This window comes from Myotis nattereri (assembly GCF_964212035.1).
Source record: "Myotis nattereri genome assembly, chromosome: 8".
NCBI lineage: Eukaryota > Metazoa > Chordata > Mammalia > Chiroptera > Vespertilionidae > Myotis > Myotis nattereri.
Window position 1 is genome coordinate 82,385,037 of NC_138083.1, and position 26,052 is coordinate 82,411,088.

The 26,052-nt window shown below is 36.9% G+C and overlaps 1 protein-coding gene across 1 annotated transcript in view; it reads left to right on the forward strand.

Annotated features, from left to right (window-relative positions):
• ARK2N (arkadia (RNF111) N-terminal like PKA signaling regulator 2N) overlaps window positions 1–26,052 on the forward strand; it is a 71,185-nt gene that overhangs the window by 23,211 nt on the left and 21,922 nt on the right. Inside the window, exon 2 of the mRNA XM_081096526.1 lies at window positions 6,516–7,296. Coding sequence (XP_080952652.1) covers window positions 6,585–7,296 — 712 coding nt within the window. The 5' untranslated portion in view covers window positions 6,516–6,584. The remainder of the gene's footprint in view (window positions 1–6,515; window positions 7,297–26,052) is intronic.

A 26,052-nucleotide genomic window follows, 5' to 3' on the forward strand; every position in this document is an offset into this window, starting at 1 on the left:
TGTACAAAGCTTTTAAAAAGATAAGAAAAATATTTTTTGTAGAGTCTTTGTTAATGTACACATTTACCACTTTTTGTTACTGCAGTTGTTTTATGAATTTGAGTCACAGTATGGTGTCATTTTCTTTCAGCTTAGTTTTTCTTTTATTAATTCTTCTAAAGCAGGTCTGCTACCAATGAAATCTGTTAGTCTTTTTTTAGCTGGGAATTTTCTTTGTTGTTTTCCCCTCCTTCATTTTGAAAGAGTAGTTTTGTTGGATATAGAATTCTTAGTTGATAGTCACTCCCCTTCCCCTCTGGCCTGAAGAAGGATGGGTAAATGATTTCTTGTTCCTCATTGCCACCTTTCAGATAATTTTTCTCTTTCATTTTTCCCCATATTGCTGTCTTCTTTTTACTACTGACCCCTTTGTATTGTGATTTTTGTTCCTTGTTTAGTGTTATTTTGTCCATATTACTTTTAAATCTGTGTGACTTTAATATACACATAGATAATCCTTCTGACACTGTCCATTCATTCTGTGAACTTTCCCATAATGATTTTACTTTCCACCCTACCTTAGCCAAAGTACTTCCATAGTCATACTTTAACCAATACTTCTCGAACTATCTGTTGTGAAGGAGCAGTATATTTATTTTTAATCCATTATTAGTAGTTTTTTTTTTAAAGTACAGTCAAAATCAATTACTAGAAAATTGAAATGCTCTTTGGTTGTCATGACAATACTAAATGGCTGTAAATTTCTAACTTTACTCTAATTTTTACACTTCTTTCATTGCAGACAGTCAGTTATTCAGGGCACCACTTTAACACTATTTTGAGATCTTGCTAGTTACCAATAACTGCAACCCTTCTCGTCTCAATTTCATTCACTGTGCTCTTGGATTTCCACCTTCATCTTTCTAGCTCACCCTATAGTACCCTGACTGCACTGGATTTTCTGTTTCATTGTTCCTACCACAGCTTTCACAGACTTGTACCTTCTTGATATGATCATTAAAATCATTTCCTTTTCACACACATTTCCTTCCTTCTTTCTTGCTTTGTTTTACTAGCTTGGCAAAACTACAGTTCTGGTTAAATCCAGTTTCTACCTCCTCTGCCCTTGGATTTACACAGCTGAACTTGAAAGAAGAGAAAAACACCCATGGTTACCAGTCTCACTCTTAAGTTCATGACTAAGAACTTAATATGGGGGCTTGTATTATTTGGAAATAACATACTCCCAGTTTCTTTATTTTCTCACTACTGTTTCACACCTGGTCCTCTGATCAGCCTCAACACCACCTCATTTATCTTCTCTTTTAACTGGTGATCTTGCTGTCTACTGCCACAGAAAAAAACTCCTACAGAGTCCCATTAGGCTTGTCATCATTAGGCATGCAAGATTAGAATGACACCTTTTGTCTTTATAATAATTTTTGCCTTAAGGTATGTTTTTGCCTGTTAATCATTGTGTTAAATCAGCTGGGGTGGGGGGTTAGTTATATAAATTTCTTTTAAAACTTTTTATGTCCTTATGTGTGGGGGATGAGCATTAAACAGTTACTTAACTACAGTTATGCAAAGTGTTTTGAAGGAAAGTAATTGTGTAAAATGTTTATTATGGGGATTTTATTAGCCTGTAAAGTACCAAAGGCTGCCCCAAGGAAGTAATATTTATTCTGATATTTGTAATGAGTACTGGCAAGAAAGCAGGCACAAATATAATTGTGAAAGATCAGAGATATGAAAAAACTATTTATGTGACATTCTTTGTAGCTGGAGAGAGGTAGGGTGCGAGTGGGCCTAGGTGAAAGTGGAGAAGTGGCAGAGATTTTGAGCAGGGGAGAGCAATCTCTTCTCTCCTCCCGCAGCCCCTTTAGTTTGCGAAATGGTCCATTTGTAGTTTGGAAATTGAGTATCGTGATTTGTTCTTTTTTGTCTGTGTTTTATTCTCTGTCAGATTTTCTGTGACAGATGTTCCACTTTTCACAAACTCCCAAACCTGCCTTCTGTTTCACCTTGTATTAAGCTTTGTTGACCAAGAATGAGGTTTGACATGAAACAACCTCCCTCCAGATTTTCACAGTAGCCTCTTTCAGCCTTATACTTCCCACTTCCCTGTCTCCTCAGAGTAGAGCAGTATATTCCTTTCTTTCTGTGATTTAACTCTTCTACTGGTCCTCATCTTAGTTTTTTAAATCAAGTACAAGGACTGGAAAAAACAACAACTCTACTTTGATTGTCCAGAATTAGCTGGTTTTAAAAATTATTGCATGTAACCCTTTTTAAGATACAGCTCAAGTTGCCTTTAACTACTTTCCGCTTGGTCATCCCCATCTTAATCTTATATGGTATTTAAAAAATACTTTCTATTTATGTGTAATTTAAAAAAAATGCTTTTTCATATTAACATGTCACATTTACCTTGTGAAAATATTGTTCTGCCAGCTGTAAGGAGAACAGGTCATACCAAGACGATACAGAGACACAGGAGATGATTGCCAGTCATACTACTGGAAAATAAATGGCAGAGGTTGTGCTCAGAGTGATTGACAGTGGAGATGAATTATAGTGGACAGGCTAGAAATTTAAGGAGGTGGGATTAATAGAAATTAGTGAGTGATGGGATACAGTGAGTAAAGCAGAAAGCATTATCAAAAATAATGGTTGGGTTTTTGACAAGAGCAATTGAGATAATAGTGGTGCTATTTACTGAGCTACAGAGGCTTTAGATGACTAATTTGGTTTTGGACATGAGATTGTGGTGCTCTTGTGAAATGGAGATGTCAGGTTTGGTGGACTTGTATAGAGCTCAGAGAAGGCCTGAGATGGAGTAACAAATTACTAATATAGGGATGGTATTGGAAACTAGGTGTAGAAGAGGTCACTTGAGTGGGTGAGTAAAGGACCTAGCACTAGGACTAACTACTGAGATTTGGTAGAGGAAATTAAGCCTATAAAGTAGGCTTAGAAGGTATAGCAAGAAGAGTAGGAGACCTGGGAGACAAAGAAAGACAGTTTAAGGAGAGGGAGTGGGTTAGGCATAGGATAGGTGGGCAAACTTTTTGACTCGAGGGCCACAATGGGTTCTTAAACTGGACCGGAGGGCCGGAACAAAAGCATGGGTGGAGTGTTTGTGTGAACTAATATAAATTCAAAGTAAACATCATTATATAAAAGGGTACGGTCTTTTATTTCAATAGTTTTATTCATTTCAAATGGGCCGGATCCGGCCCGCGGGCTGTAGTTTGCCCATGGCTGGTTAGACAGGATGAGAGCCAAACTGTTTGTTGGATTTAGAGATATGGGGGTTTTTAATGACCCTCGCAAGAACTGTTCTACTAGTTTTATAGAAGAAGATATCAGATGGGACTGGGTTGGAGTGGGAATGTGAGAGGTAAACAAATAGAAGGAGGGTGTTTAGACAGCTCTCTTAATAAGGGCTTTGAAAGAAGAGTGGTACCTGAAGGGTGCAATAAGAGGTTGAGAAGATATGCAGAGGAGGATTTTAAAAAATGAAAGAACAGATGAATGGATGGATGGATATCTAGTTGAGTGTGAGATGTTGATGAATGCCAAGGGATAATCACTAATGTAGGGTTCTAGGGAGGTGAGAGGGGGATGATAATATAACTAGAGGCCCAGTGCACAACATTTGTGCACTGGGTGTATATGTGTGTGTGTGTGTGTGTGTGTGTGTGTGTGTGTGTGTGTGTTTGTGTCCCTTAGCCCTGCCTGCACCCTTTCACAATCCAGGACCCCTCGCTCCTTATTACCCGCGTGTGTGTGCGTGTGTGTGTGTTTGTGTCCCTTAGCCCTGCCTGCACCCTTTCACAATCCAGGACCCCTCGCTCCTTATTACCCGCCTGCTCACTGCTCCTTACCTCTCGGCTCACTGCTCCTTAGCACTGCCATGGAGGCGGGAGAGGCTCCCACCACTGCTGCTGCGCTCGCCAGTCATGAGCCTGGCTTCTGGCTGAGTGGCTCTGCCCCTGTGGGAGTGCACTGACCACCAGGAGGCAGCTCCGGTATTGAGCGTCTGCCCCCTGGTGGTCAGTGTGTGTCATAACGACCGGTTGTTCCACCGTTTGGTTGATTTGCATATTAGCCTTTTATTATATAGGATTAGTGGTGATGCAAATATGCTTATGAAATAGGCTACACATTGGGTTGTTTTAAATTAATCAAAACATCATAGACACTAGGGACATTTATTTTCATGAACTAATTAAGGAAACTTCCTTCAAATGCCTATTTTATCAGTAGCTCAGATGAGGGCCATGAAAAACAAACAAACAAAAAACCCAGGTGTAGCCCAGCTGGTGTGGCTCAGAGGTTGAGCATTGACCTAGGAACCAGTAGGTCGCGGTTCAATTCCTGGTCAGGGCACATGCCGGGGTTGTGGGTTTGATCCCCAGTGTGGGGCATGCAGGAGGCAACCGATCCATGATTCTTATCATTGATGTTTCTATCTCTCCTTTCCTCTCTGAAATTAATAAAAGTACATTAAAAACAAAAACAACCCAAGTGTATAGAAAATTTGTGTTTATACTAAGCAAAAAGTAGGCTTGGCATGTTAGATTAATAAAAGGTTTTTTAGATATTTTCTAGTTGCTGTCTACTATATATTTTAACTGTCAAGTAACCTGGAGTCAAATGATGGAGATGTCTTTTTACTGATTAATTTGAGAGAGAGACAGACAGACAGACAGACAGACACATTGATTTGTTGTTCCACTTAGTTATGCATTCTTTGGTTGATTCTTGTATTTGCCCTGACTAGGGATGGACCCTGCAACCTTGGCATAACGGCACGATGCTCTAACCAACTGAACTACCCGGCCAGGGCTGATGATGTTTCATTGCACCTGACTAGCATACCATCTAGCTTAATATTTTGTCTGTGACCTATGGGACATTATGATAATTGCCTTCTTTAACATCACATATTACAGGGTGAGGTATTTACAGTGGAACCTTGACTAATGAGTTTAATTCGTTCTGTGACGGAGCTCATAACTCAAATTACTTGTATGTCAAATCTTAAAGTGAACGAGTGAGACACGTGATACTGGGCTGATGTGGCGTTCACTGTGACGTTCGCTGCGCCAACTAGCGGTGGGGTATCTGAAGCTGGCTCGTAACCCGAATTTTAGCTCGCAACTCAAAGCAAAGTAGCCCAGCTGGTGTGGCTCAGAGGTTGAGCATTGACCTAGGAACCAGTAGGTCGCAGTTCAATTCCCGGTCAGGGCACATGCCGGTTTTGTGGGTTTGATACGGCTCGTATCTCGAAAAACTCGTTAGTCGGGACACTCGTAAGTCAAGGCCCCACTGTACTTGCTTTGCACATTTTTAGCATCCTCTTAAAAACTGTCAGTTAATGAAGTTTACACTGTATAGGTTCCAACTCTGGTGGCTAAAGATTATGTCCTGTTTCTCCATGATTAAGTGGAATTGTAGCACACACAGTGAATAGGGTAAGAATGTTAGGTTCTAAAGTTAGCATATAAGGTGGAAAATGTGTGTAGGGTATTTTCTCTTAAACTCTTTAAATCGTTCTTGGAATAGAGTGCATTAGGTTTTCTGGGTTCACAAAGTAGTTAAGTAAAACATGTTTAAACACTAAACTCATATTCAGCATGATAGTACTGTGGGAACTAGGAGTACTGAAGAAAAGCAGAGTCAGGCCTTTCATCTTAATGCCCTCTAGAGCAACTTCTGTTGGGAGGAATGGCAGACAGGGTTCAATGCATATAATTACTTTGCGCATTTGCCAAATGCACCTAGTTGAAGGTTTTTTTTTTGTGTGTTTTTTTTTTTAATATATGGGTACATTGAATGCTACTCTACTGTAATTTCCCCTTTGCCTTTCTTTGATGATTTGAGTGTAAAAGTAATCATTTCATTTAACTTGTTCTAGACCAGTTTTTAAGCATTCTTTTTCATTTGTATTAAACCCAAAATGTACATATTAACTATATCATAATTTTGAGAATCTCTTTCTTTTTTTTTATAAAATATATTTTATTGATTTTTTACAGAGAGGAAGGGAGAGAGATAGAGAGTTAGAAACATCGATGAGAGAGAAACATCGATCAGCCGCCTCCTGCACATCTCCTACTGGGGATGTGCCCGCAACCCAGGTACATGCCCTTGACCGGAATCGAACCTAGGACCTTTCAGTCCACAGGCCGACGCTCCATCCACTGAGCCAAACCGGCTTCGGCGATAATCTCTTTCTTAAACACATGAAGTTAAATTTTAGAGTTGAAAATCCTTGTTTGATTGTTTGCTGTCCATTCAAGTTCAGGAATAGAGGATTAAATTGTGTCATTTTGGGTAGCTGTGTATGCTAGTATTTTGATAGTTCTAAGTCTTTTGAATTTGACCGTTGATGAATATATGAAGGCATATGTATTTTAAAAGCCTGTATGATGATAACTTTTGCTACCCACTTAGAAAGGTAGGCATATTGTGTTAATTAAATAATTTGCCATTTCTGTTTGTTGATTTTGTGTGTTTTTGCCCAGGTTGCTTTCCTGTTGCATCTTTGACATAGTTTCCTTGACCCTGCTCCATGATTAACTCAAAAGTTTGAAATGAAGATGGAGGAGGCAGTGGGAAAAGTCGAAGAACTTGAGTCTGAAGTCCCACCAAAAACATCCAAACAAGAGACAACTAAGGAGGAAGATGGATCTGTAGAACTGGAATCTCAAATTCAGAAAGATGGTGTAGTGGATTCTGCAGTTCTTTCTTCAATGCCTTGCTTATTGATGGAACTGAGAAGGGACTCTTCTGAGTCTCAGTTAGCATCCACAGAGAGTGACAAGCCGACAACTGGCCGAGTTTATGAGAGTGACTCCTCTAACCACTGCATGCTTTCCCCTTCCTCTAGTGGTCACCTGGCTGATTCAGATACATTGTCTTCTGCAGAAGAGAATGAACCCTCCCAGGCAGAAACATCTGTAGAAGGAGACCCTTCCGGCGTGTCTGGTGCCACAGTTGGGCGCAAGTCTCGACGGTCCCGATCTGAAAGTGAAACGTCCACTATGGCTGCCAAGAAAAACCGGCAATCTAGTGATAAACAGAATGGCCGAGTCACCAAGGTTAAAGGTCACCGGAGCCAAAAGCAAAAGGAGAGAATCAGGCTACTGAGGCAGAAACGGGAGGCTGCTGCGCGTAAGAAATACAACCTGTTGCAGGACAGTAGTACCAGTGATAGTGACCTGACTTGTGACTCAAGCACAAGCTCATCAGATGATGATGAAGAGGTTTCAGGGAGCAGCAAGACAATCACTGCAGAGATACCAGGTAGAGGATGTTTTTTAAACTGACTGTAGAGCACCTGATGGCATTTCTCAGCTTTCAGGCTCAGTTAAATGAGTGACACTTGAAAAAAATCCAAGAGACCTGCAGCTCTGTGTAAATTTGAAGACTGCAGTGTATTAACAAGACATGGCCAATTTAAAAAACCTATTCTGAGGTTTCCAGTGCACTTTAGCACATTAGCAAAAAAAATTTAAATGGTTAATGATAGGGACAAGATTATTTTTAGATAACGGAATTTCTTATGTCTCTTTCTCTGTAACACATTACCTGAACTTTCATCATTGCCTTTTTAGCACTGCTTAGATTTAATACTCACTGCTCAGCATTATTACTAAGTACATTATCCTCAGGAATAGGCACCTTGCTTTATTATATAGCCACTGCACTTGAGCTTATGGTGTCTGAAATCACATGTCTTATCGTTCGTTAAAGTTCTCTAATAACTGTTTCTCCTAATACAGTAGTTTTATGTGCTTTTCCTCATTCAGTGCATGATAAGCTAGTTATACCTTGTTGCACATTTTTCTATTCTAAGTTGTCACTCTCATCAAAAAGAATGTTGTTTTTTCAAAGTTTCCCCCTTACTTCCTAAGCTTTAAAAAGTTTGCTAGAAATTTTCTTGTTCAGCTCTCGCTCGTGTAAGGATCTAATTTATTACATGTTTGACATCCTGCTTTTTCCATATTATCACATCTGGTACTGTGCACTACAAAGGTAGTATTGAGATCTCATAGTGGGAGAAAGATGAGGTTTGAATTGTTAGTAATTGGTGGATTCTTATTATTAAAGAGACTTATGATTAGGAACATTCTGTAAATTACATGGCACTTAGTAGATCACAGCAGCATTACTTATTACTACATTAAAGGGGGAAATTTTGGTTTTATGGGTGACTGTTTTTCCTTCTATTTTTCTGAAAGTTTTTTTTTGTTTTTACACATGAAGATAACATATTGCTGATATACAAAGAATATTTGAAGAAAAAATATTGGTTAATTATACCAGTAGCTAACTAAACTTATATAAACTCAATAACAAGAATGATTAGTTTTAAAGCTAACCAAATATAAACTCAGTAACAAGAATGATTGGTTTTAAAGCTCTATAATTTATAATATAAAACACATTCATATGTTATGTTAGAGTTTTACAGTCATTAGACATGCTTACTGTTTTACTATCTATTGAATTCCTATGGTAGTTCTTGTGCTAAAATTAATGGGGAAGGGATTTAATTGAAGCTCATCATTGAATGCATGAGCGAAGCAGACTTTGGAGTTCTGAGGCTGGTTCTAGGTATATTTCAGTTTTGCATTTAATAATTTTAAAGCTTTTAATATCTATAAAATTGTTTGATCATGCATTTTATGTTCTGTACTAATCTGTTAACCAAGATAATGATGGATCTCTTGATACAGCGCTTAATTTCACTCACTAAACAAATTTTTATGTAACCACCCCAATACTTTGCCTTTTTTGGGGAAGGTAGAAGAAGTGGGTAAAAAAATATTCTCTTTGAAGATAGATACTATTATAGAGGTAGCAAGGGTAGCATGAGAAAATGTCTTCATGGGGACTCTCCCTGTTTGGCTTATAAGTTAGGTGTGCTTTGTTTATATTTTCCATATCTCTTTGACTACCTTGACCAGTGTTTAAAACTAAAACACCATTGGTTTGTTTCTAGTCTATTCTGAATTGTATACTAACTAAAACCTCAAAGTAAATTAACTGCATCTATAATTTAGTTTCTGTTTTTCACACCATTTAGTAAGTTTGTGGCTTTTGAAAATATGTAGAGTTTTCTAAGGTAATCATGGAGAATCAAATGGTAGGGAAGGTGCAGGGTCGCTGTATATGACTGCCTGTGCTGTGCCGTGCACAGTTTCAGGAGGTGCTGTTCACACAAGACATATATGAATGGTCTTCCTAGAATTATGCGAAGCAGCAAAGTTAGAACAGCCTAAGTTTAAATATTAAGTTGACATATCATTTACACTGACCATATTGTTATCCCAGAAAAGTTGCGACATTGTGCATTTTTGATATAATAATTCATACTTCAGGTTTTTGAGTCACATGATTGGAGAAGGGGGATACACCCAAACTTATAGCAAGGGCAGTTGAAAAGTTGTGTAAATTGTAAAGATGGGATAAATTATGAGTTGACTTGAGGGCAACAACGCGGACATTTAGGTGAACCTTAAACTGGATGTGCCTAACAATCTCTTGGATGTTGAAATTTGAATTCAGCTGTTACACAGAATGGAAACCTAGAGGAAAAGTAAAAACTGAGATTCTTGCTATAATATTTTATCAAGGTAATCTAATAATTCAGAAAATGCTTCATTTAGAAGCTGTTGTTTGGCAGCAGCTTAAATGTTGACGGAATTATGCTAAATGTTCTCTTACACCAAATAATTTAACAATTAATGTGTTTTCTTATAAGAGTGAAAATAAGTAATGATTAGGCTTATATAGTGCATGATAATGCTTAATAATTGAGTTTGGTATCTGGGCAACAGTATTTATGAAGACTTTTTTAGTTCACAGTTAACTAGCAGGCAGCTTATTGTGCATGTATATTAGATCATTCTCTTCTTTGAAATCTGAAAAATATATTACTGTTTTAAGAGTCTGTTTGGAGGTATCATACCAAGACAATTTTGGCAGTTCTTTCAGTTGGGGGCCTTGAAAATGAGCAAAAATAGAGTATTTTGTAGTGCATCTACACTAATAAAAGAGAAAGATGCAAATTGACTGTACCTTTGCAATGTACTACCAGCCAACCAGGAGTGAGTATGCAAATTAACCCAACAAAGGTGGTGGGTTAATTTGCATACGTAGGTGCCAAGTGGCCAGGGGTGGGGCACTTGCATCGTCACCATGGCAACGACATAGGTGTTCTGCACAGCTCCAGCCGCTCTAGGCCTCTGGGCAGTGTGGGAAGGCGGAAAGGCGGCTCTGGGCCAGAGCAAAGGCAGTGCCGGCAGCCAGGGGAAGGAAGGCCCATTCTTCCATGAATCTTTGTGCTTCGGGCCTCTAGTATTAATATAAAATACTATGTGATGGTCTTGAGTGTTCAGGGCTGTTACCAAATGTCTCATTTATTTTTATAGATTATCTTTTTTTAAAATATATATATATATATATTTTTTTTATATTTTATTGATTTTTTACAGAGAGGAAGGGAGAGAGATAGAGAGTTAGAAACATCGATGAGAGAGAATCATCGATCAGCTGCCTCCTGCACATCTCCCACTGGGGATATGCCCGCAACCAAGGTACATGCCCTTGACCGGAATCGAACCCGGGACCCTTCAGTCCGCAGGCCGATGCTCCATCCACTGAGCCAAACCAGTTTCGGCTTTTTAAAATATATTTTTATTGATTTTAGAGAGGATGGGAGAGGGAGAAAGAGATAGAAGTATCAGTGATGAGAAAGAATCATTGACTGGCTACCTCCTGCATGCCCCCTGCTGGGGATTGAGTCCACAATCTGGGCATGTGCCCTTGACCAGAATCAAACCCAGGACCCTTCAGTCTGCAGGCCAACACTCTATCCACTGAGCTAAACCGTCTAGGGCTATTGCTTATCTTTTTATACTATTAATCACCTGTCAGTTTTTTGAGTAGAACATTTTTTCTTGGGGTGGGGGTGAGTTTCTCTCTGTAAAATCACTTTAACACATTGCGTACCTCATAGAAATCTCTAAGACATACGCCAGGGACCGCATGTTTTTGGGCAAACTGCATGTTATTTAAATCATCATAATGCACTTTAGGTGTTGTTTTTCAATAATTATAACGTTTTTATTTACAAAAACAATTAAACAATTAAAGTTCCTAGTACTTTTTTAACGTATGGTACTGCGTAAAACATTTTCCTCTATGAAGAGGGACCAAATAAAATTTACATAAAGTATCTAGATTCGCTCCTTTTTCCATGGGCATGAAAAACGAGAACACTCATGAGCGGTCTTTAACAGATGGCACGTGAAACACGAGAAAACTCCTGAGCGGTACGAAATGTGTTAAGTTGAGACTTAGATCTGGAAAGTCTGCTCTTACAGGAAATTTTGATTTTAGTGAATATGAATAATGGACATCAGACTTCATTCAGTTCAAGAAATTCTCTGAATAGACTAACATGCATCAGTGTACATGGCAGTGGGGAAAAGTTTTTTCAATACTTGTTTTTCATAACTACCCTAGAGTAAAACCATAGGGTTGCTTCACCTTGTCGTGACTAAAATGACCTGCTTTTGTGTGGTTTAATAGTCACCATATAAATGCCTGCTCAGACTGAGGTTCCAAAAATTGTGCCCACTTTGGTAGGAAGGGTTGCATTTAGAAAATCTAATTGGTCTATTTTGGAGCATGTCAGGGAGGCTGCTGAGGACAACTGTCTGAGATCACCTGAATTCTCATCTGTGGCCAGGTTAGAACAACTTAGTCCCGTTGAAGCCAGGATCTCACCACCCATTATTCACCATAAACATCTGTGCACTGAAATGCATCATGATAAGGTATCTTACCTCACAGTTTTTCTGTGGTGGAGACTTATGCTTGATTAGTTAACTCTTGCTTGGAAATTTAAAAATGAAATGTTTGAAGTAGTAAATCCTTTGTAGAAATTTTTGAAAGTAGAAAACTGTGAAGTAGAAGGTTAAAATCACTCAAATCCTGCTTTTGTTAACATTGAGTATATTGCTTTCCATAATATGTAACAAAAAATTATCATATTGTGTATACATCTCTTTTCCTTTCCTCTTAATTGCATTTTGAGCATTTAACCAAAACATAATATTCTCTCTAAAAAAAATAAAAATGAATAATTTAGCTAACTAAGAGAGCTTCCCTAACGATGGTTCTTTGGGCTGTTTTTAGTTTTCACTTTACACTTTAAGGCTCTTGACACATACTGTCAAACTGCTTTTTAAGAATATTTTAAGTTTATTCCATTTGGGAGCTTGAGTATTTGTTGCATTACATTCTTGATATTGTTTTTTAAAAATTGCTGATTTGATGGGAGAATTGTATCTTAGTGTTAATTTGTATTTCTTTGATCACTAGTGAAATTGAAAAATCATGTTTGGCCATTTGTATTCTTTTGGTAAACAGTCTATTCATGTTCTTTGCACATTTTCCTGCTGCCACATTTGTTTTTCTTATGATTTGTGAGGGTTCTTAACCTATTGGAAATTGTATTACTTGGAAAAAAATTAATATTAATTTAAGCAGTGGGGACTCACGTTAAAAGACCATAACCCATTATGGGAATACCATGACCTTTTCCCTAGATTGAATATGAAGTGGCTGAAAGTCCCATATCCCCACTTTAAGCCTTTTATTATCTGTTTGTATTTTAGTAGCTATTAAGGAGACTCACTAAGTACATTGGTAACAAAACACTGAGACAGAGTAATCAGATGATAAATGCCTATTTTCAACTTAGTAAATGCAGATGAGTCAGGCAAACTCCATGCAGTTTTTAAACTGGCTCTATATATTAGAATCACCTGGGGAGCACTTAAAACTTAGGATGCCCAGACCCCACTCCAGACCAATTAAATAAGAACTTCTGGACCTGACCCAGTTATCAGCATTCTCCCCTTCCCCCCAGCTTTTTAGTGATATTATATATAAATAAATAAAGCATTGTGTAAGTTTAAGGTGTATAACATTGAATATTTGATAAATGTTTATATAGTGAAATGATTACCACAGCAAGGTCAGTTAACATATCTATCAGTTCACATAGTTATGATTTGTGTGTGTGTATATTGAGAACTTTAAAGTCTGCTCTCTTAGCTATTTTCAAATATACAATATAGTAAGTATTGTTAACTATAGTTACCATGCTGTGCATTGCATCCCTAGAGCTTACTGTCTTATAACTGGAAGTTAATATCCTTTGATCATCTTTATTCTCTTTCCACCAACTGCTCTATCTTTATGAGTTCCGTTTTAAATTCCACATATAAGTGAAATTAATACAGTATTTGTCCCTTTCTGTCTGACTTATTTCACTTAGCATAAAGGCATCAGAATTTTTAAAGTTCCCCCAGTGATGACAGTCTGCAGTTGTGGCTGAGAACTCAGTTGAGCCAGTGATGTTTTAAGTCAGAGCTAAACATCAGTTGTGAAATTTGTAGTTCTGTCATGGCTAATGGGTTTCAAATTCTGAACATTGGAGTCTGGTCTTAAAAACTCTTATTAGTTATAAAAACCACAGCACAGTTCTATATTAGTTAGTAAGCATAAGCCCTTTTATTTTTACTCCATTTAAGTGATAACTTTAAAAGCATGTATTCTTTAAATGTGGTTTTCTCTATGCTACAATATCTGGATAATGTTACGTTAAATTTAGAAGCTATCCTTTGGCAATTTCTAATGTTTAAAGCACCAAAGTATTATTTTCAGCGTGCTTTTTCTAACTTATTTCCTAAAGTGACTACCTATATTAACTTTGTATATGCAAAAGCATTAGCTTTGCTTTCGATATAATTCTTTTTCTCAAAGTAGGATATATGTTAGTGTCAATAAAAGAATAAATGTGTATTTAAGGTGAGAATATGGTCCTTGGTTTGGTGTTTTGTTTTGTTTTTTGATAGATTTTATTTTTTAGAGCAGTTTTAGGTTTACAGCAAAATTGAACAGATTGTACAAAGATTTCACATATACGTCCTGTCTCCACTTATGCACAGCCTCACCCCTGATCAACATTCATCACCAGAGTGGTACATTTGTTGCAGTCAGTGAACCTACATTGATATATCATTGTCACTCAGAGTCCATAGTTTACATTAGGGTTCACTCTTGGTGTTGTAAGCACTCTGAGTTTTGACAAATGTATAATTAATCCCTGTTTTTTAAGATCAGGAATTATTTTGCTTATCAGTATTTATTGTTGGTAGTCATTTTTATGAGGCTGCTTGGATCCAGCATAAGTATTTTCAGGACATTTTCTGAATTCAGCTTTTAAATGTCATTTTTCTTTGAAAAATAAGCAATGCCAGAATCTGTAACAGATCAAAGTAGCTATCTGATTTTCTGTCCTATACAGTTAGGTTTACCCAGTATTGAAAATGGGAATAAACTGCTTAAAGAAAGTTTAATATTCTTTAAATTGCGCTTCTTTCAATAAGCTAACTATACTACCCTCTGGTGAAAGGTAAGTCCGTCTTGAAGTTTATGTATAAAAAAGATTTTTTAAAACATGAAGAAGGGGATAGACTAACTAGGGGAAAAGGAATAAGATGAAGTTATTGGGAAAGATTGGCAACAGACTTGATGAGGTTTTTATTTTCTAGGTAGAATGGAGCTAAAACTTTTTAGGCATTGAAAAGAGATGGCATGATGGATTAAGCAGTTCTCATTGTCTAAGAGAAACACTTAATACTGAGAATTGATAAGTTTTTCTCTTGGATCTTCACAAAAAGTCACTGAGATAAATTGAACCACATTTCCAGAAATATCTAGGATTAGTTACAATAGAGCATTTCATAGGATTATTCTTTAGAAGACTTTATGGTACAAGTAGATATAAGGCCAAGATTGATTGATTCCATCATTCATTTATTCAGTAAATATTTGAGCACCTCCCATGAAATAGTGAATGTAAAGCCCCTGCCCTCATGGAACTTAATTTTTTTTGAGGAAAACAATAAATGCTTTATCATGCTATTAGGTAGGAATATATGCTATCCTATCCTCCTATATAATAAAAAGCTAATATGCAATTCGACCAAACAGTGGAACGACTGGTCGCTATGATGCGCACTGACCACCAGGGGGCAGACACTCAATGCAGGAGCCTGCCCCCTGGTGGTCATTGCACTCCCCCTGTGGGATCTCTGCTCACCAGAAGCCGGGCTCATGGCTGGCGAGCACAGTGGTGGTGATGCGAGCCTCTCCCGCTTCCACAGCAGCACTAAGGACCCCTTGGGGGATGTCCAACTGCTGGCTTATACCCGCTCCCCACAGGTGGATATCTGCTGAGTGGTCCCAGATTGCAAGAGGGCGCAGGCTGGGCTGAGGGATTCCTCCCTCTTTCCCCCAGTGCACGAATGTCGTGCACCGGGCCTCTAATTAGTAATAAACAGGATAGAAGAGATAAAGATTGACTAGGAAAGGTTGCAAAAGCCATTTTAGATAGTGTAGTCAAGTGGTCTGAGGAGATAAATTTTTTAAATAGCTCCCTGAAGACATGAAGAGTTCAATATAATTAGATGCTTTTTTTTTTTTTTTAAGAGACCCAAATCAAAGATGATCTGGCCTAGTTCAAGATAAAAAGGTATATGTAGAGGAGCATACCCTAAACTGAAATCCTATGAAACTACTGTTCTGCCTGTACACTGTGTGTACATTGAGAAGTGCTGGGTCAGGTTTCTTTTTTTCCCCATGTATTTTTATTGATTTCAGAGAGAAAGGGAGAGGGAGAGAGAGAGAGAAACATTAGTGATTAGAGAGAATCATTGATTGGCTGCCTCCTGCATGCCCCACGTTGGGGATTGAGCCTGCAACCCAGGCATGTGCCTTGACTGAGAATTGAACATGACCTCCTGGTTATAGGTCAACGCTCAACCACTGAGCCACACTGGCTGGGTGAAACAGGTTTCTTTACTGCAAGACAGATCAGCCATTAATGTGCTCTCCAGAGGGGAAGATGATTTATAGCATATCCCAAACTTAAACATAAAACTATTTTTTGAGACAAACTTTGTAACACATTGCACAGAGTAGAGTTTGTAAATAGCTGATTCAGAAATATGCATGGATTGTGTATATCCTTTACGTGGTTTTCCATAAGGAATTTTAAAAAAATATATACTTTTATTTATTTCAGAGAGGAAAAGAGGGGGAGAGATAGAAACATCAGTGATGAGAGAGAATCATTGATTGGGCTGCCTCCTGCACACCCCCCACTGGGGATCGAGCCTGCAACCCCAGCACGTGTCCTTGACCGGAATCGAACTCAGGACCCATCTATCCCCAGCCCAATGCTCTATCCACTGAGCCAAACCGGCCAGGGCTCCATAAAGAATTTTTAAAACCTAAAAGGAGCATTTGATAAAACTCCCAGCTGAGAATTATTGTATACTGATTTATTATGGGTCAGCTGCCAAAATGACTTTTAGAATTTTAAAGTCAAAGCAATAAAATATTCAAGGATACTGTGGTTCTCAACCAAAATTGTACATTTAAATCACCTGGGGCGCTTAAAGCAAAACAAAACAAATCTACAATGCCTTGGAGCCCACCTAGGTTTTGGTATTTGTTAAACACTCCTAGTTGTTATTTGTTTATTAGGAAAGGCTTGAAAATCACTGGTATAGGTTAATAGTTATATAGTTACCAAATATGTGTTCCCAACCAGATACATTGAAGCTATGAAGAATGGTAGTGTTATGTTGATATTTTATTTTTCTTGGAATTACTTTTGTTTGGTTAATTTAAGTGCTGCTTAGCAGTGCTCTATATGGCTGTTCTTAGAAATGCTTATGTTATTTTCCTGAATAAGCATGTCTTAATAAAAATGCAATTTTCTGAATTAATGATGTTTTATCAAATGGCCTCAATGTCTTTAAAGCTGACATCAGTCGTGCTTGGGGATCTGAAGGAGCGCCCAGGGAAATTCCAGGATTGCTTGACAGGGGTGCTGTGTGTGATAGGAACCGCATAGGCAGTGTCCTAGAAGAGGCCATGAGCTGTTTTTCCGAGATGCAGAGGCAGACAGAGGAGAAGTTCCTGCGTGTGGATGGAAAAGTTAACTCATCTTGACACTGGCGAAGAGAACAAGCCACTACTGGAATCCAGGGAACTGAAAATGCAGCTAGTTGGCCAAAGCATTACCCCATCAGGTGCTTACATGCAGGTGCCTGGTTCCCAAGAACAGCCACAGCAGCCCTTTGATTCTTATGTGACTTCTTGCCTGAATGTTGGCAGTACATTCCCAAAGACTTGTAACAGTTTTTCAGTTAACTTTGCTGAAAATGGGAATATTTCAGAACAACCCTTGAATCTATCACAAAATTAATTGTGTTAACTATGTTTTTTTGGATTATGTAAGACAGAATATGCTTTTTTGCCCATTGTAAGTTTCTTTTGATGATGTTTTAAAAGTTACAGTAAACAGTTTCTTTTTAAAAAATTAGATATTCAAAACACAGTCTGACAAATTTTATCTTGAGTTACATATGGTTGGAACATAGAACCATATTTATACAATAATAATAATGATCCTTATTTTATGCCTTTTCATGCCCAAACTATAAATAAGTAAAATGAGGAATCTTAGTGAATCCAAATAGGTAAGTATTTAATTTCTTTTAGCATTTATTTTCTATAAACACTGCTGACCCGCTTCTGATTCCAGTGGGGGGAATCACGTAATTAATCCCATATCTGAGATTATGAATGGATATACTATATGAATGTTTTTATATCATTCTTCCATATATCACTTAATGAACTAGTTTGTTCCTAGTCTTTAATGAATTATAATATTAAATTGCATTTGTATGTAGGAAGAATGAATGAATTTTTGAGCAAATATATACCCTGAACCTATTATGCAAGATACTGTAGGGAAAGCAGATTTAGACTGGTGTTTGGTGTTATGCAAGAGAAAAACAGTATTTTCCACTGCTACATAGATGCATTTTTATCTTGAGCTTTAATTTAAAGCTCGGTGCCTGAATCAGTAGCCTGGCAGACATCATCCAGGGAGGGTACCAGACAATTTCTGTATTGGAAGGAACATTGTGAGAAACAGCTAAATTAGGATGAAATTTTTCAATAAGAATACATAATTTTGCTAAACTAACACTAATTATTTTTTAAAAAACTGCTTTCTACTGAATTTACTTATAATAAAATTTTATTAGTCTTTCCCTTTAGATTTATAACAGTCATTTCTCAATATGAAAAGGTTATTTTAAAATTTAATGAAGTTGCAACTTTGGGAAAAATGTAATTTTATGTTTTATAAGTGGAAGGATAGGTAGTGTATTTGGACTTTCATATATAAACAGTCAAGACCTTTATTTTAATAATAATTTATCTGTAACTTTACTCAAAAACTGTCACTACTTTTTTTATTCAGTTCTATTTCCAAATATTTGCAACTTATAAATTAACTGTAATAGACTGAGCCCATTTTTTTTCTATTTCTAATTTTGACTGAAAAATAACTGTGATTGGGTGTTTCCTTTTTAGAACTTGGTGTTTGAGAATTGGGAGTGAACTTTGGCAAAGGCTTGTTAATGTGCTCAGTTCTCATTTAAGAATATGTATGAGTTGATGAAAAAGACTAGTCATTGTATAATGGCTGTCAGATTTCCTTTATGTAAAATTTGACAAATAGGGGTACGGTTTGAACACCAATACAACTTACAATAAATTTCTTAACAGTTATACTAAGCCCTTGCATAATGTTAGTATGAATTTTCAACATAAATATATAGGAGTTTATTATGGCCAATAGATTTTTTTCTCTGAAATGATAGTGCAAGATTTGTAAACTACTTCAGCTAATTTTTTTTTTAAGTTGTTTTATATCAATGGGAAGAGCATATTGGTTTTGGATGACTGACCAGATTTTAACTAATTTCATAACCTTTACTTGAAGTTGAGATGTTTTCAGGGACGTTTATTCTGTCTTCCAACTTTTTCCTGGTGTCACAGATTTTTTAGATATGGAATTTTAGACAAAAGAAAATATTAATTTCAGCATATTAACATGACCACTTTTCTATGCATGTATAAACTGCTCAAACATTTAACAGGTTTCTTTTTTGTTTTATGATTTAATAGTTGATGTATTAAACATGTTCTGAAATGGTTTTTATTTTAAAATAGAAAATATGAATTTATATTTTAAGACTAACATATAGACAGATTATTCTCAGTAATGCTCTAATTTTTGTTAGTAGATAATTTTGTGTGTGTGTTATTAGAGAAAAATGAGCCCTAGCTGGTTTGGCCTAGTGGATAGAGCGTCAGCCTGTGGACTGAAGGGTCCTGGGTTTGATTCCAGTCAAGGGCATATGTCCAGGTTGTGGGCTCGATCCACAGGGTGTGCAGGAGGCAGCCGATTGATTCTCTCTCATCATTGATGTTTCTATCTCTTTTTCCTCCTCCCTTCCTCTCTGAAATCAATAAAAAAATACTTTAAAAAGGAGAAAAATGAAATGAAAGATTATAGCGGAAAATTACAAAGGTTATATTTTATTGAGGTAAAATTGACATACAACTTTATATTTAAGGTGAATAACATAATGATTCAATGTTTGTATGTAGTTAACATCTGTCACAACACATAGTTAAATATTTTGTGTGATGAGAACTCTTAATATTTACTTTTTTAGCAATGTTCAGATATACAATACAGCATTATTAACTGTAGTCACCATGCTGTATATTATATCCCCATGACTTACTTATGTTATAACTGGAAGATTATACTTTTTGATTCCATCCATATACCCTATTCCACCCCTCTCCCCTTACCCTTCCCCCTGCCTCTGGTAACTACTAATCTATGAGCTTGGTTTTGGTTTTAATTTTTTTTTAGATTTTCACATAGAGTAAAATCTTGATATAATGGACTAATTTGGGCATGGGGAGGAGGGGTGTCAAAGCCAAAAGTCTGTTATATAATAAAGTAGGTTTTCCAAATGCATAGTTAAAAAATTCACAAGTTAGTTTACTTGTTTTTACTTATGTAGACACATTTGTGTAGGTATGTATGCAAAGTTTAATTTCACAGAAAAATTTTCCATGTGTATTACAGTAATTTTAAATTTATATTGAATAGGTCTAGTAAATTTGTGCATTCACCAGTCACCAAGAGTAAACACATGCACACGGCTGGGGCGTGGCTTAGCGCATGTCACCACATTGGCGGGCATCTGTTAAAACTGCTGCAGAAAGTCACCCCATGGGACAACCCCAAGAGTAATGATGTCATCACATGCTAATCATTTGCCTAACATTGTTTACGAGTGGTGACTCTTGGATTTAAATATTTAGACTAAAGTTGTAGACATGTAATATTTATTTATGTCAGCAAAATTACTGCAATGTTTTTTCCCCAACATGGCCTGTTTGCTAAAATTTGTTAAAAATAAGTGAATTAATAACAAAAAGATAACCTGTTAGTATAATTGTAAGCGAATCTTGGCTAAAAGCATTTAAAAATTAATTTTCACATTTAAATCCGAAGTCCATTTCATTTATCCAGGGACACTTAAGTTATTTCCTTGTCTAGGCTATCCTATATAATAAAAGGCTAATATGCAAATCGACCAAACAGTGGAACGACCAGTTGCTATGACTTGCACTGACCATCAGATGCTCAATGCAGGAGCTGCCCCCTGGTGGTCAGTGCGCTCCTGCTGTGGAAGCTCCGCTCAGCCAGAAGCCAGGCTCACGGCTGGTGAGCACAGTGGAGGTGGTGGGAGCCTCTCCTGCCTCTGCAGCAGTGCTAAGGATGCCCAACTGACGGCTTAGGTCTGCTCCCTGCGGGCTCCTGGACTGCGAAAGGGTGCAGGCCGGACTGAGACCTCCTCCCCCTCAAGTGCAAGAATTTTGTGCACTGGGCCTGTAGTTATAAATAATGCTGCAGTGAACATGGGGGTGCATATATCTCTTCCAGTTAGTGTGTTCATTTTCTTTGGATCTGTATCCAGAAGTGGAATTGCTGGGTCATATGGTAATTCTGGCTTTTTTTAAAAAAATATATTTTATTGAACTTTTAGAGCGAGGAGGGGAGAGGGATAGAGAGTCAGAAACATCGATGAGAGAGAGAGATTGATTTAGCTGCCTCCTGCACACTCCTCACTGGGGATGCGCCCACAACCAAGGTACATGCCCTTGACCGGAATCGAACCTGGGACCCTTCGGTCTGCAGGCCGACACTCTATCCACTGAGCCAAACCAGTTAGGGCAATTCTGGCTTTTTTTATTATCTTTTTGTGTGTGTGTTTTTGTTGTTAATCCTCAAGGAGGATATTTTTTCACTGATTTTTAGAGAGAGTGGAAAGAGGGGAGAGACAGAGAGAGAGGCACATTGATTGGTTACTCCCACATTCACTCTGGCCAGGGCCTGGATCAAGCCTGCAACCGGAATCAAACCCAGGATCCTTCAGTCCTCAGGTTGGCGTTTTATTCACTGAGCCAAAACAGCTAGGGGCAGTAGTTCTGTCTTTAATTTTTTGAGGAACCGCCATGCTTTTTTCCATAGTGGCTGCACCAATTTACATTCGCACCAACAGTACACAAGGGTTCAAACATAGGTTTTAATAATTGATGTTCAAGGTAGGAATAACATTTTGAATATTTAGGAGGTGTTAAATGTTAATAATTTTGGAAAGCCTTTCTACATAATTTTGGATAAAGATTTTGTGGAAAGAAGTTTTTGTAAAAAGAATTAGAATATCAGAATACATTGATTTAATTCATAGAATATATTCCAAAATATTAAAGTTAATTTTAAAGTACAATTTGGTATTTTGTGGTTTGGAGAATTTAACCATAAGAATAATACAGCAGAAGCATATGTATAAATTTTATCTTGATTTTTAATTTCTCAGGGCCTTGAGGTGTTGCTGTCTTGAGTATTGTTTTGAAAACAATGTTTTTATGAGTTGTGCTTTAAAATGATTACACTTTTTCTAGATTGCACAATTTAAAAATTGCTCTTTCAAAAAAAAATGTTTCTGTATTGTGGACATTTAAATAAGCATCAAGTATTTGAAGTAGTTTTAATACTATTTTTTTTTAACATGACTGCTTTTGAGGATTATTGAATTCTCTTTAACTTAGGCAAAGTCTGTGTTCTTAAGATTATAAGTATTTATTAATACTAAGCAGTGGGAATTACTTTTGCCTTGTGTGGTGGATTTTTATGTAGGTGGTGTTTTAGAAGAGCCTAGTGGTCTTCCCTTAATTTCCCTTGAATTCCCTTAATTTTTCTGGAACTTTAAGCAGAATGAGGAGTATATCCTCTTTGGACTCTTTTGTAGTCTTATAAAGGGTTAATGCTGGAAAGAAACTTCTTTCAACCTATAATATTAGGTCTTTCAACCGAGACATGATTGACATGCTGTTTATTTAAGAATAAAATTCCATATCTGGATTATTTTATTTCTATTAGAATTTAGTAGGTGTTTACCTCACTAAAGGTAAATGTGTTTTCTGATAATCTGCCTGCAGGCTGCTTTCTGCCTGGTTTGTACTAATGTGTTGTTCTAGGACAATAGATACCTAATCATTTTAAGAGAATTTAATGAGGGAGGAGGTGGTTGGAAGTGGGAGAGGATATAGATGGGACAAATGGTGATAGGAAAAAAAAAATTTAGCAGATGAGAATGATCTGGTTGTTTGAGCTACTTATTATATAATAATAATACTCTTAATTATATTGATGTATATATGTGTGTATTATTACAATTGAGTGTAATAAAAACCCAAATAAAATTTTAATTTGGAATACAACAGGGAGACTAAAGTCTTAAGATTTAATATTTTGCATGAAGTGGGTTTTTTGCTACTTTTCCACTTGGAAGTAGAATAAAGGATAGTGTCATTTTGGGGCTCCAAGAGAATAATCTGGTTTTTTGTTCTTAATTCAGAGGTATGAGCCTAGTCTCAAGGGTGTGTGTGGATCTCCTTCAGAATTCTGTAATAATTAATTTTGTTAACATTATAGTTGACAAGCTGCTAGAGACAGATAACTATGCAATAATCTACATGGGTTTTAATAGATTCAGGTCATTAATATAATATCCATTCATAGCTTCCTAAATGTAAAAAAAAAAGTGTTGCCCACATATAAACATAATTAGGATGACTAAATTGATGGGGGGGGGACGCCATTTTATCTTTTTTAAAATTGTCAATGAAGGGTTTTGAACCTCTTGTTTCACTAGCAGACTGAGTAAAAGAATATAGAAGAATTTATTTATTTATTTTAATATATTTTTATTGATTTTTTACAGAGAGGAAGGGAGAGGGATAGAGAGTTAGAAACATCGATGAGAGAGAAACATCGATCAGCTGCCTCCTGCATACTGGGGATGTGCCCGCAGCCAAGGTACATGCCCTTGACCGGAATCGAACCTGGGACCCTTCAGTCCGCAGGCCGATGCTATCCACTGAGCCAAACCGGTTAGGGCGAATATAGAAGAATTTATTTTGCTTCATCGCTTTTGTCATTTCCTACTGGTATATAGATTTAATAGCAAGGAACTCTGAATATAGGTGTATCTCAATTTACATAAGATTTATTATATAAATTTGTATGCAAGCCAGAATATTAGAAACGAAATCATTTGAAACTGTTAATGAAAGAAATGCTATAGGAATCCTTCTATTGAGTAAACAAAGCATCAAAAATTGATATTACTGATAATTTTCATTTTTAATATTAACTGAATTTGCCTAATGATACAGTTACATTAAAATTGGTATAGGAAAGATGGTGTGCAGGCTTTATGCTATGCTTATTTGTTTAGAATAACAAATTATAGGCAAGTTATCTTACAGACCTTTTAAGTGATTGTACCTGTTATAGTTGTTGAGCTTATATTGATTTCCTTCTCTCTGTATTATTTAAGTGGTACAGTGAGGGCATAATGAAAAATATTTTGTGGAATGCCATATGGCAGAAAACAGTATCAAAAAAATTTCAGCAAACTTATTAAAGTTAATTTATTGTTAAATTCGTTACATAAAAATTTTTCTCAAATAAGTATTCTTAAAAAAAATATTCTTCGTAAAATTCTTTCCAAAAATGGCACATATGTCCTTAGTCATTGTATAGATAAGAAATTTAGGTTTTAAATGTCTAGAAAAGTTTCATGGGTATATGAATTTTAAACAGCATGAATAACTTTCAAGTTTCTATGTGTACTTTAAAATTTTTTTGTTTTTAATTCCTCTGAAGTTTAGGAAAGTTAGTGGGAATTGAAACCAAATTTTAGTTTAGTATTGAGTTAGTCTTTTTTTTTTTTTTTTTTTAGTGAGAGGATGGGAGAGGGATAGAGAGATAGAAACATCGATGAGAGAGAAACATCGATCAGCTGCCTCCTACACACCTCCCACTGGGGATGTGTCCACAACCAAGGCACATACCCTTGACCGGAACCGAACCTGGGCCCCTTCAGTCCACAGGCCAACGCTCTATCCACTGAGCCAAACCGGCCACGGCAGGAAAAGGATCTTTACCTTTAATGCCCTATAGGTTATGCAATTAAAAATTGAAGAATTTTTGGAAAATAAAATTTAGACTACTTTGTGTAGTTGTTAAAAAGCTGAATGGATGAATCTTTATAGGATGCATCAGGCATTTGGATGTAGTTAAAATCATGCTTAATTTTTATGTTTTTCTTTCATGTGTTTTAGTTTTGTTCTCTATAAATCTGAATCCTCAAAACAGCAGGTTATGGATCTGTTCCTGAAATAGAAAGATATTGAAAGATGGTGACCACTTCCAGTGCCGTTTTCTTGTGTGTGTGTTTTTTTTAAGCATGCCATTTTATTTCATATCATATATATATATATAAAGAGGAAGGGACAGGCAGAGAGAGGAAAACATAAATGATAAGAGAGAGTCATTAATCGGCTGCCTCCTGCACACCCCCTACTGGGGATTGAGCTTGCAACCTGGGCATGTGCCCTTGACCAGAATTGAACCCGGGACCCTTCAGTCCACAGGCTGATGCTCTATCCACTGAGCCAAATGACTAGGGCTTTCTTGTGTTTTTATAGGTTCTCTTGATTATCAAGACAAATTACCTTAGTTATCTTTTTTTCTAAATGTATTTTTATTGATTTCAGAGAGGAAGGGAGAGGGGGAGAGAGATTAAAACATCAATGATGAGAGAGAATCATTGATCTCCCTCCTGCACGCCCCCTACTGGGAATCGAGTCCGCATTCCGGGCATATGTCCTTGACTAGAATCGAACTCAGGACCCTTCAGTCCACAGACTGATGCTCTATTCACTAAGCCAAACCGGCTAGAGCCTGAGCTATCTTTTGAATAACCTCTTGATTTGGTTTTCCCACGTATGTTGTTAGTGGTGAAGGGTTAAATTTAAATTGTTTTTCTTTCTTTTGATTATCTCCCCCCCCCCCCCCAAATATATCTTTATTGATTTCAGAGAGGAAAGGAGAGGGAAAGAGAGATAGTAACATCAGTGATGAAAGAGAACCATTGATTGGCTGCCTCCTGCACGTCCCCCACAGGGGATCAAGCCCGAAACCTAGGCATATGCCCTTGACCAGAATCGAACCCAAGACCCTTTAGTCCGCAGGCTGATGATGCTCCATCCACTGAGCCAAACCAGCAGCCTGATTAACTTTTTAACTACCATGATTATCTGAAATATTTGCTTTTACCTTTTCTTTGATTCTTCCAAAATTAACTCTTCATCAGTATCATAGATAACTTTTCTTGAGTGGACAGAATGACCTGTCATTTACCAGGATGATATAAGGACAGACATAATCCTTAAAATTTTATATTCTGCCTTGGGAATTTTATATCTAAATTTTTAGTAATTGAGATGAGCATAATGGGAAATGCACAAAATAGACATTGATTGTTTTATTTGAAAAAAATGACTTCATTCCCAAACAAAATTTCAGTACACATTGCTGTATTTCATTTCCATTTAGCCCTGTGTTCTTGACAGTTTTCTTTTTACTAAAATCACTTTATGATGTTACTC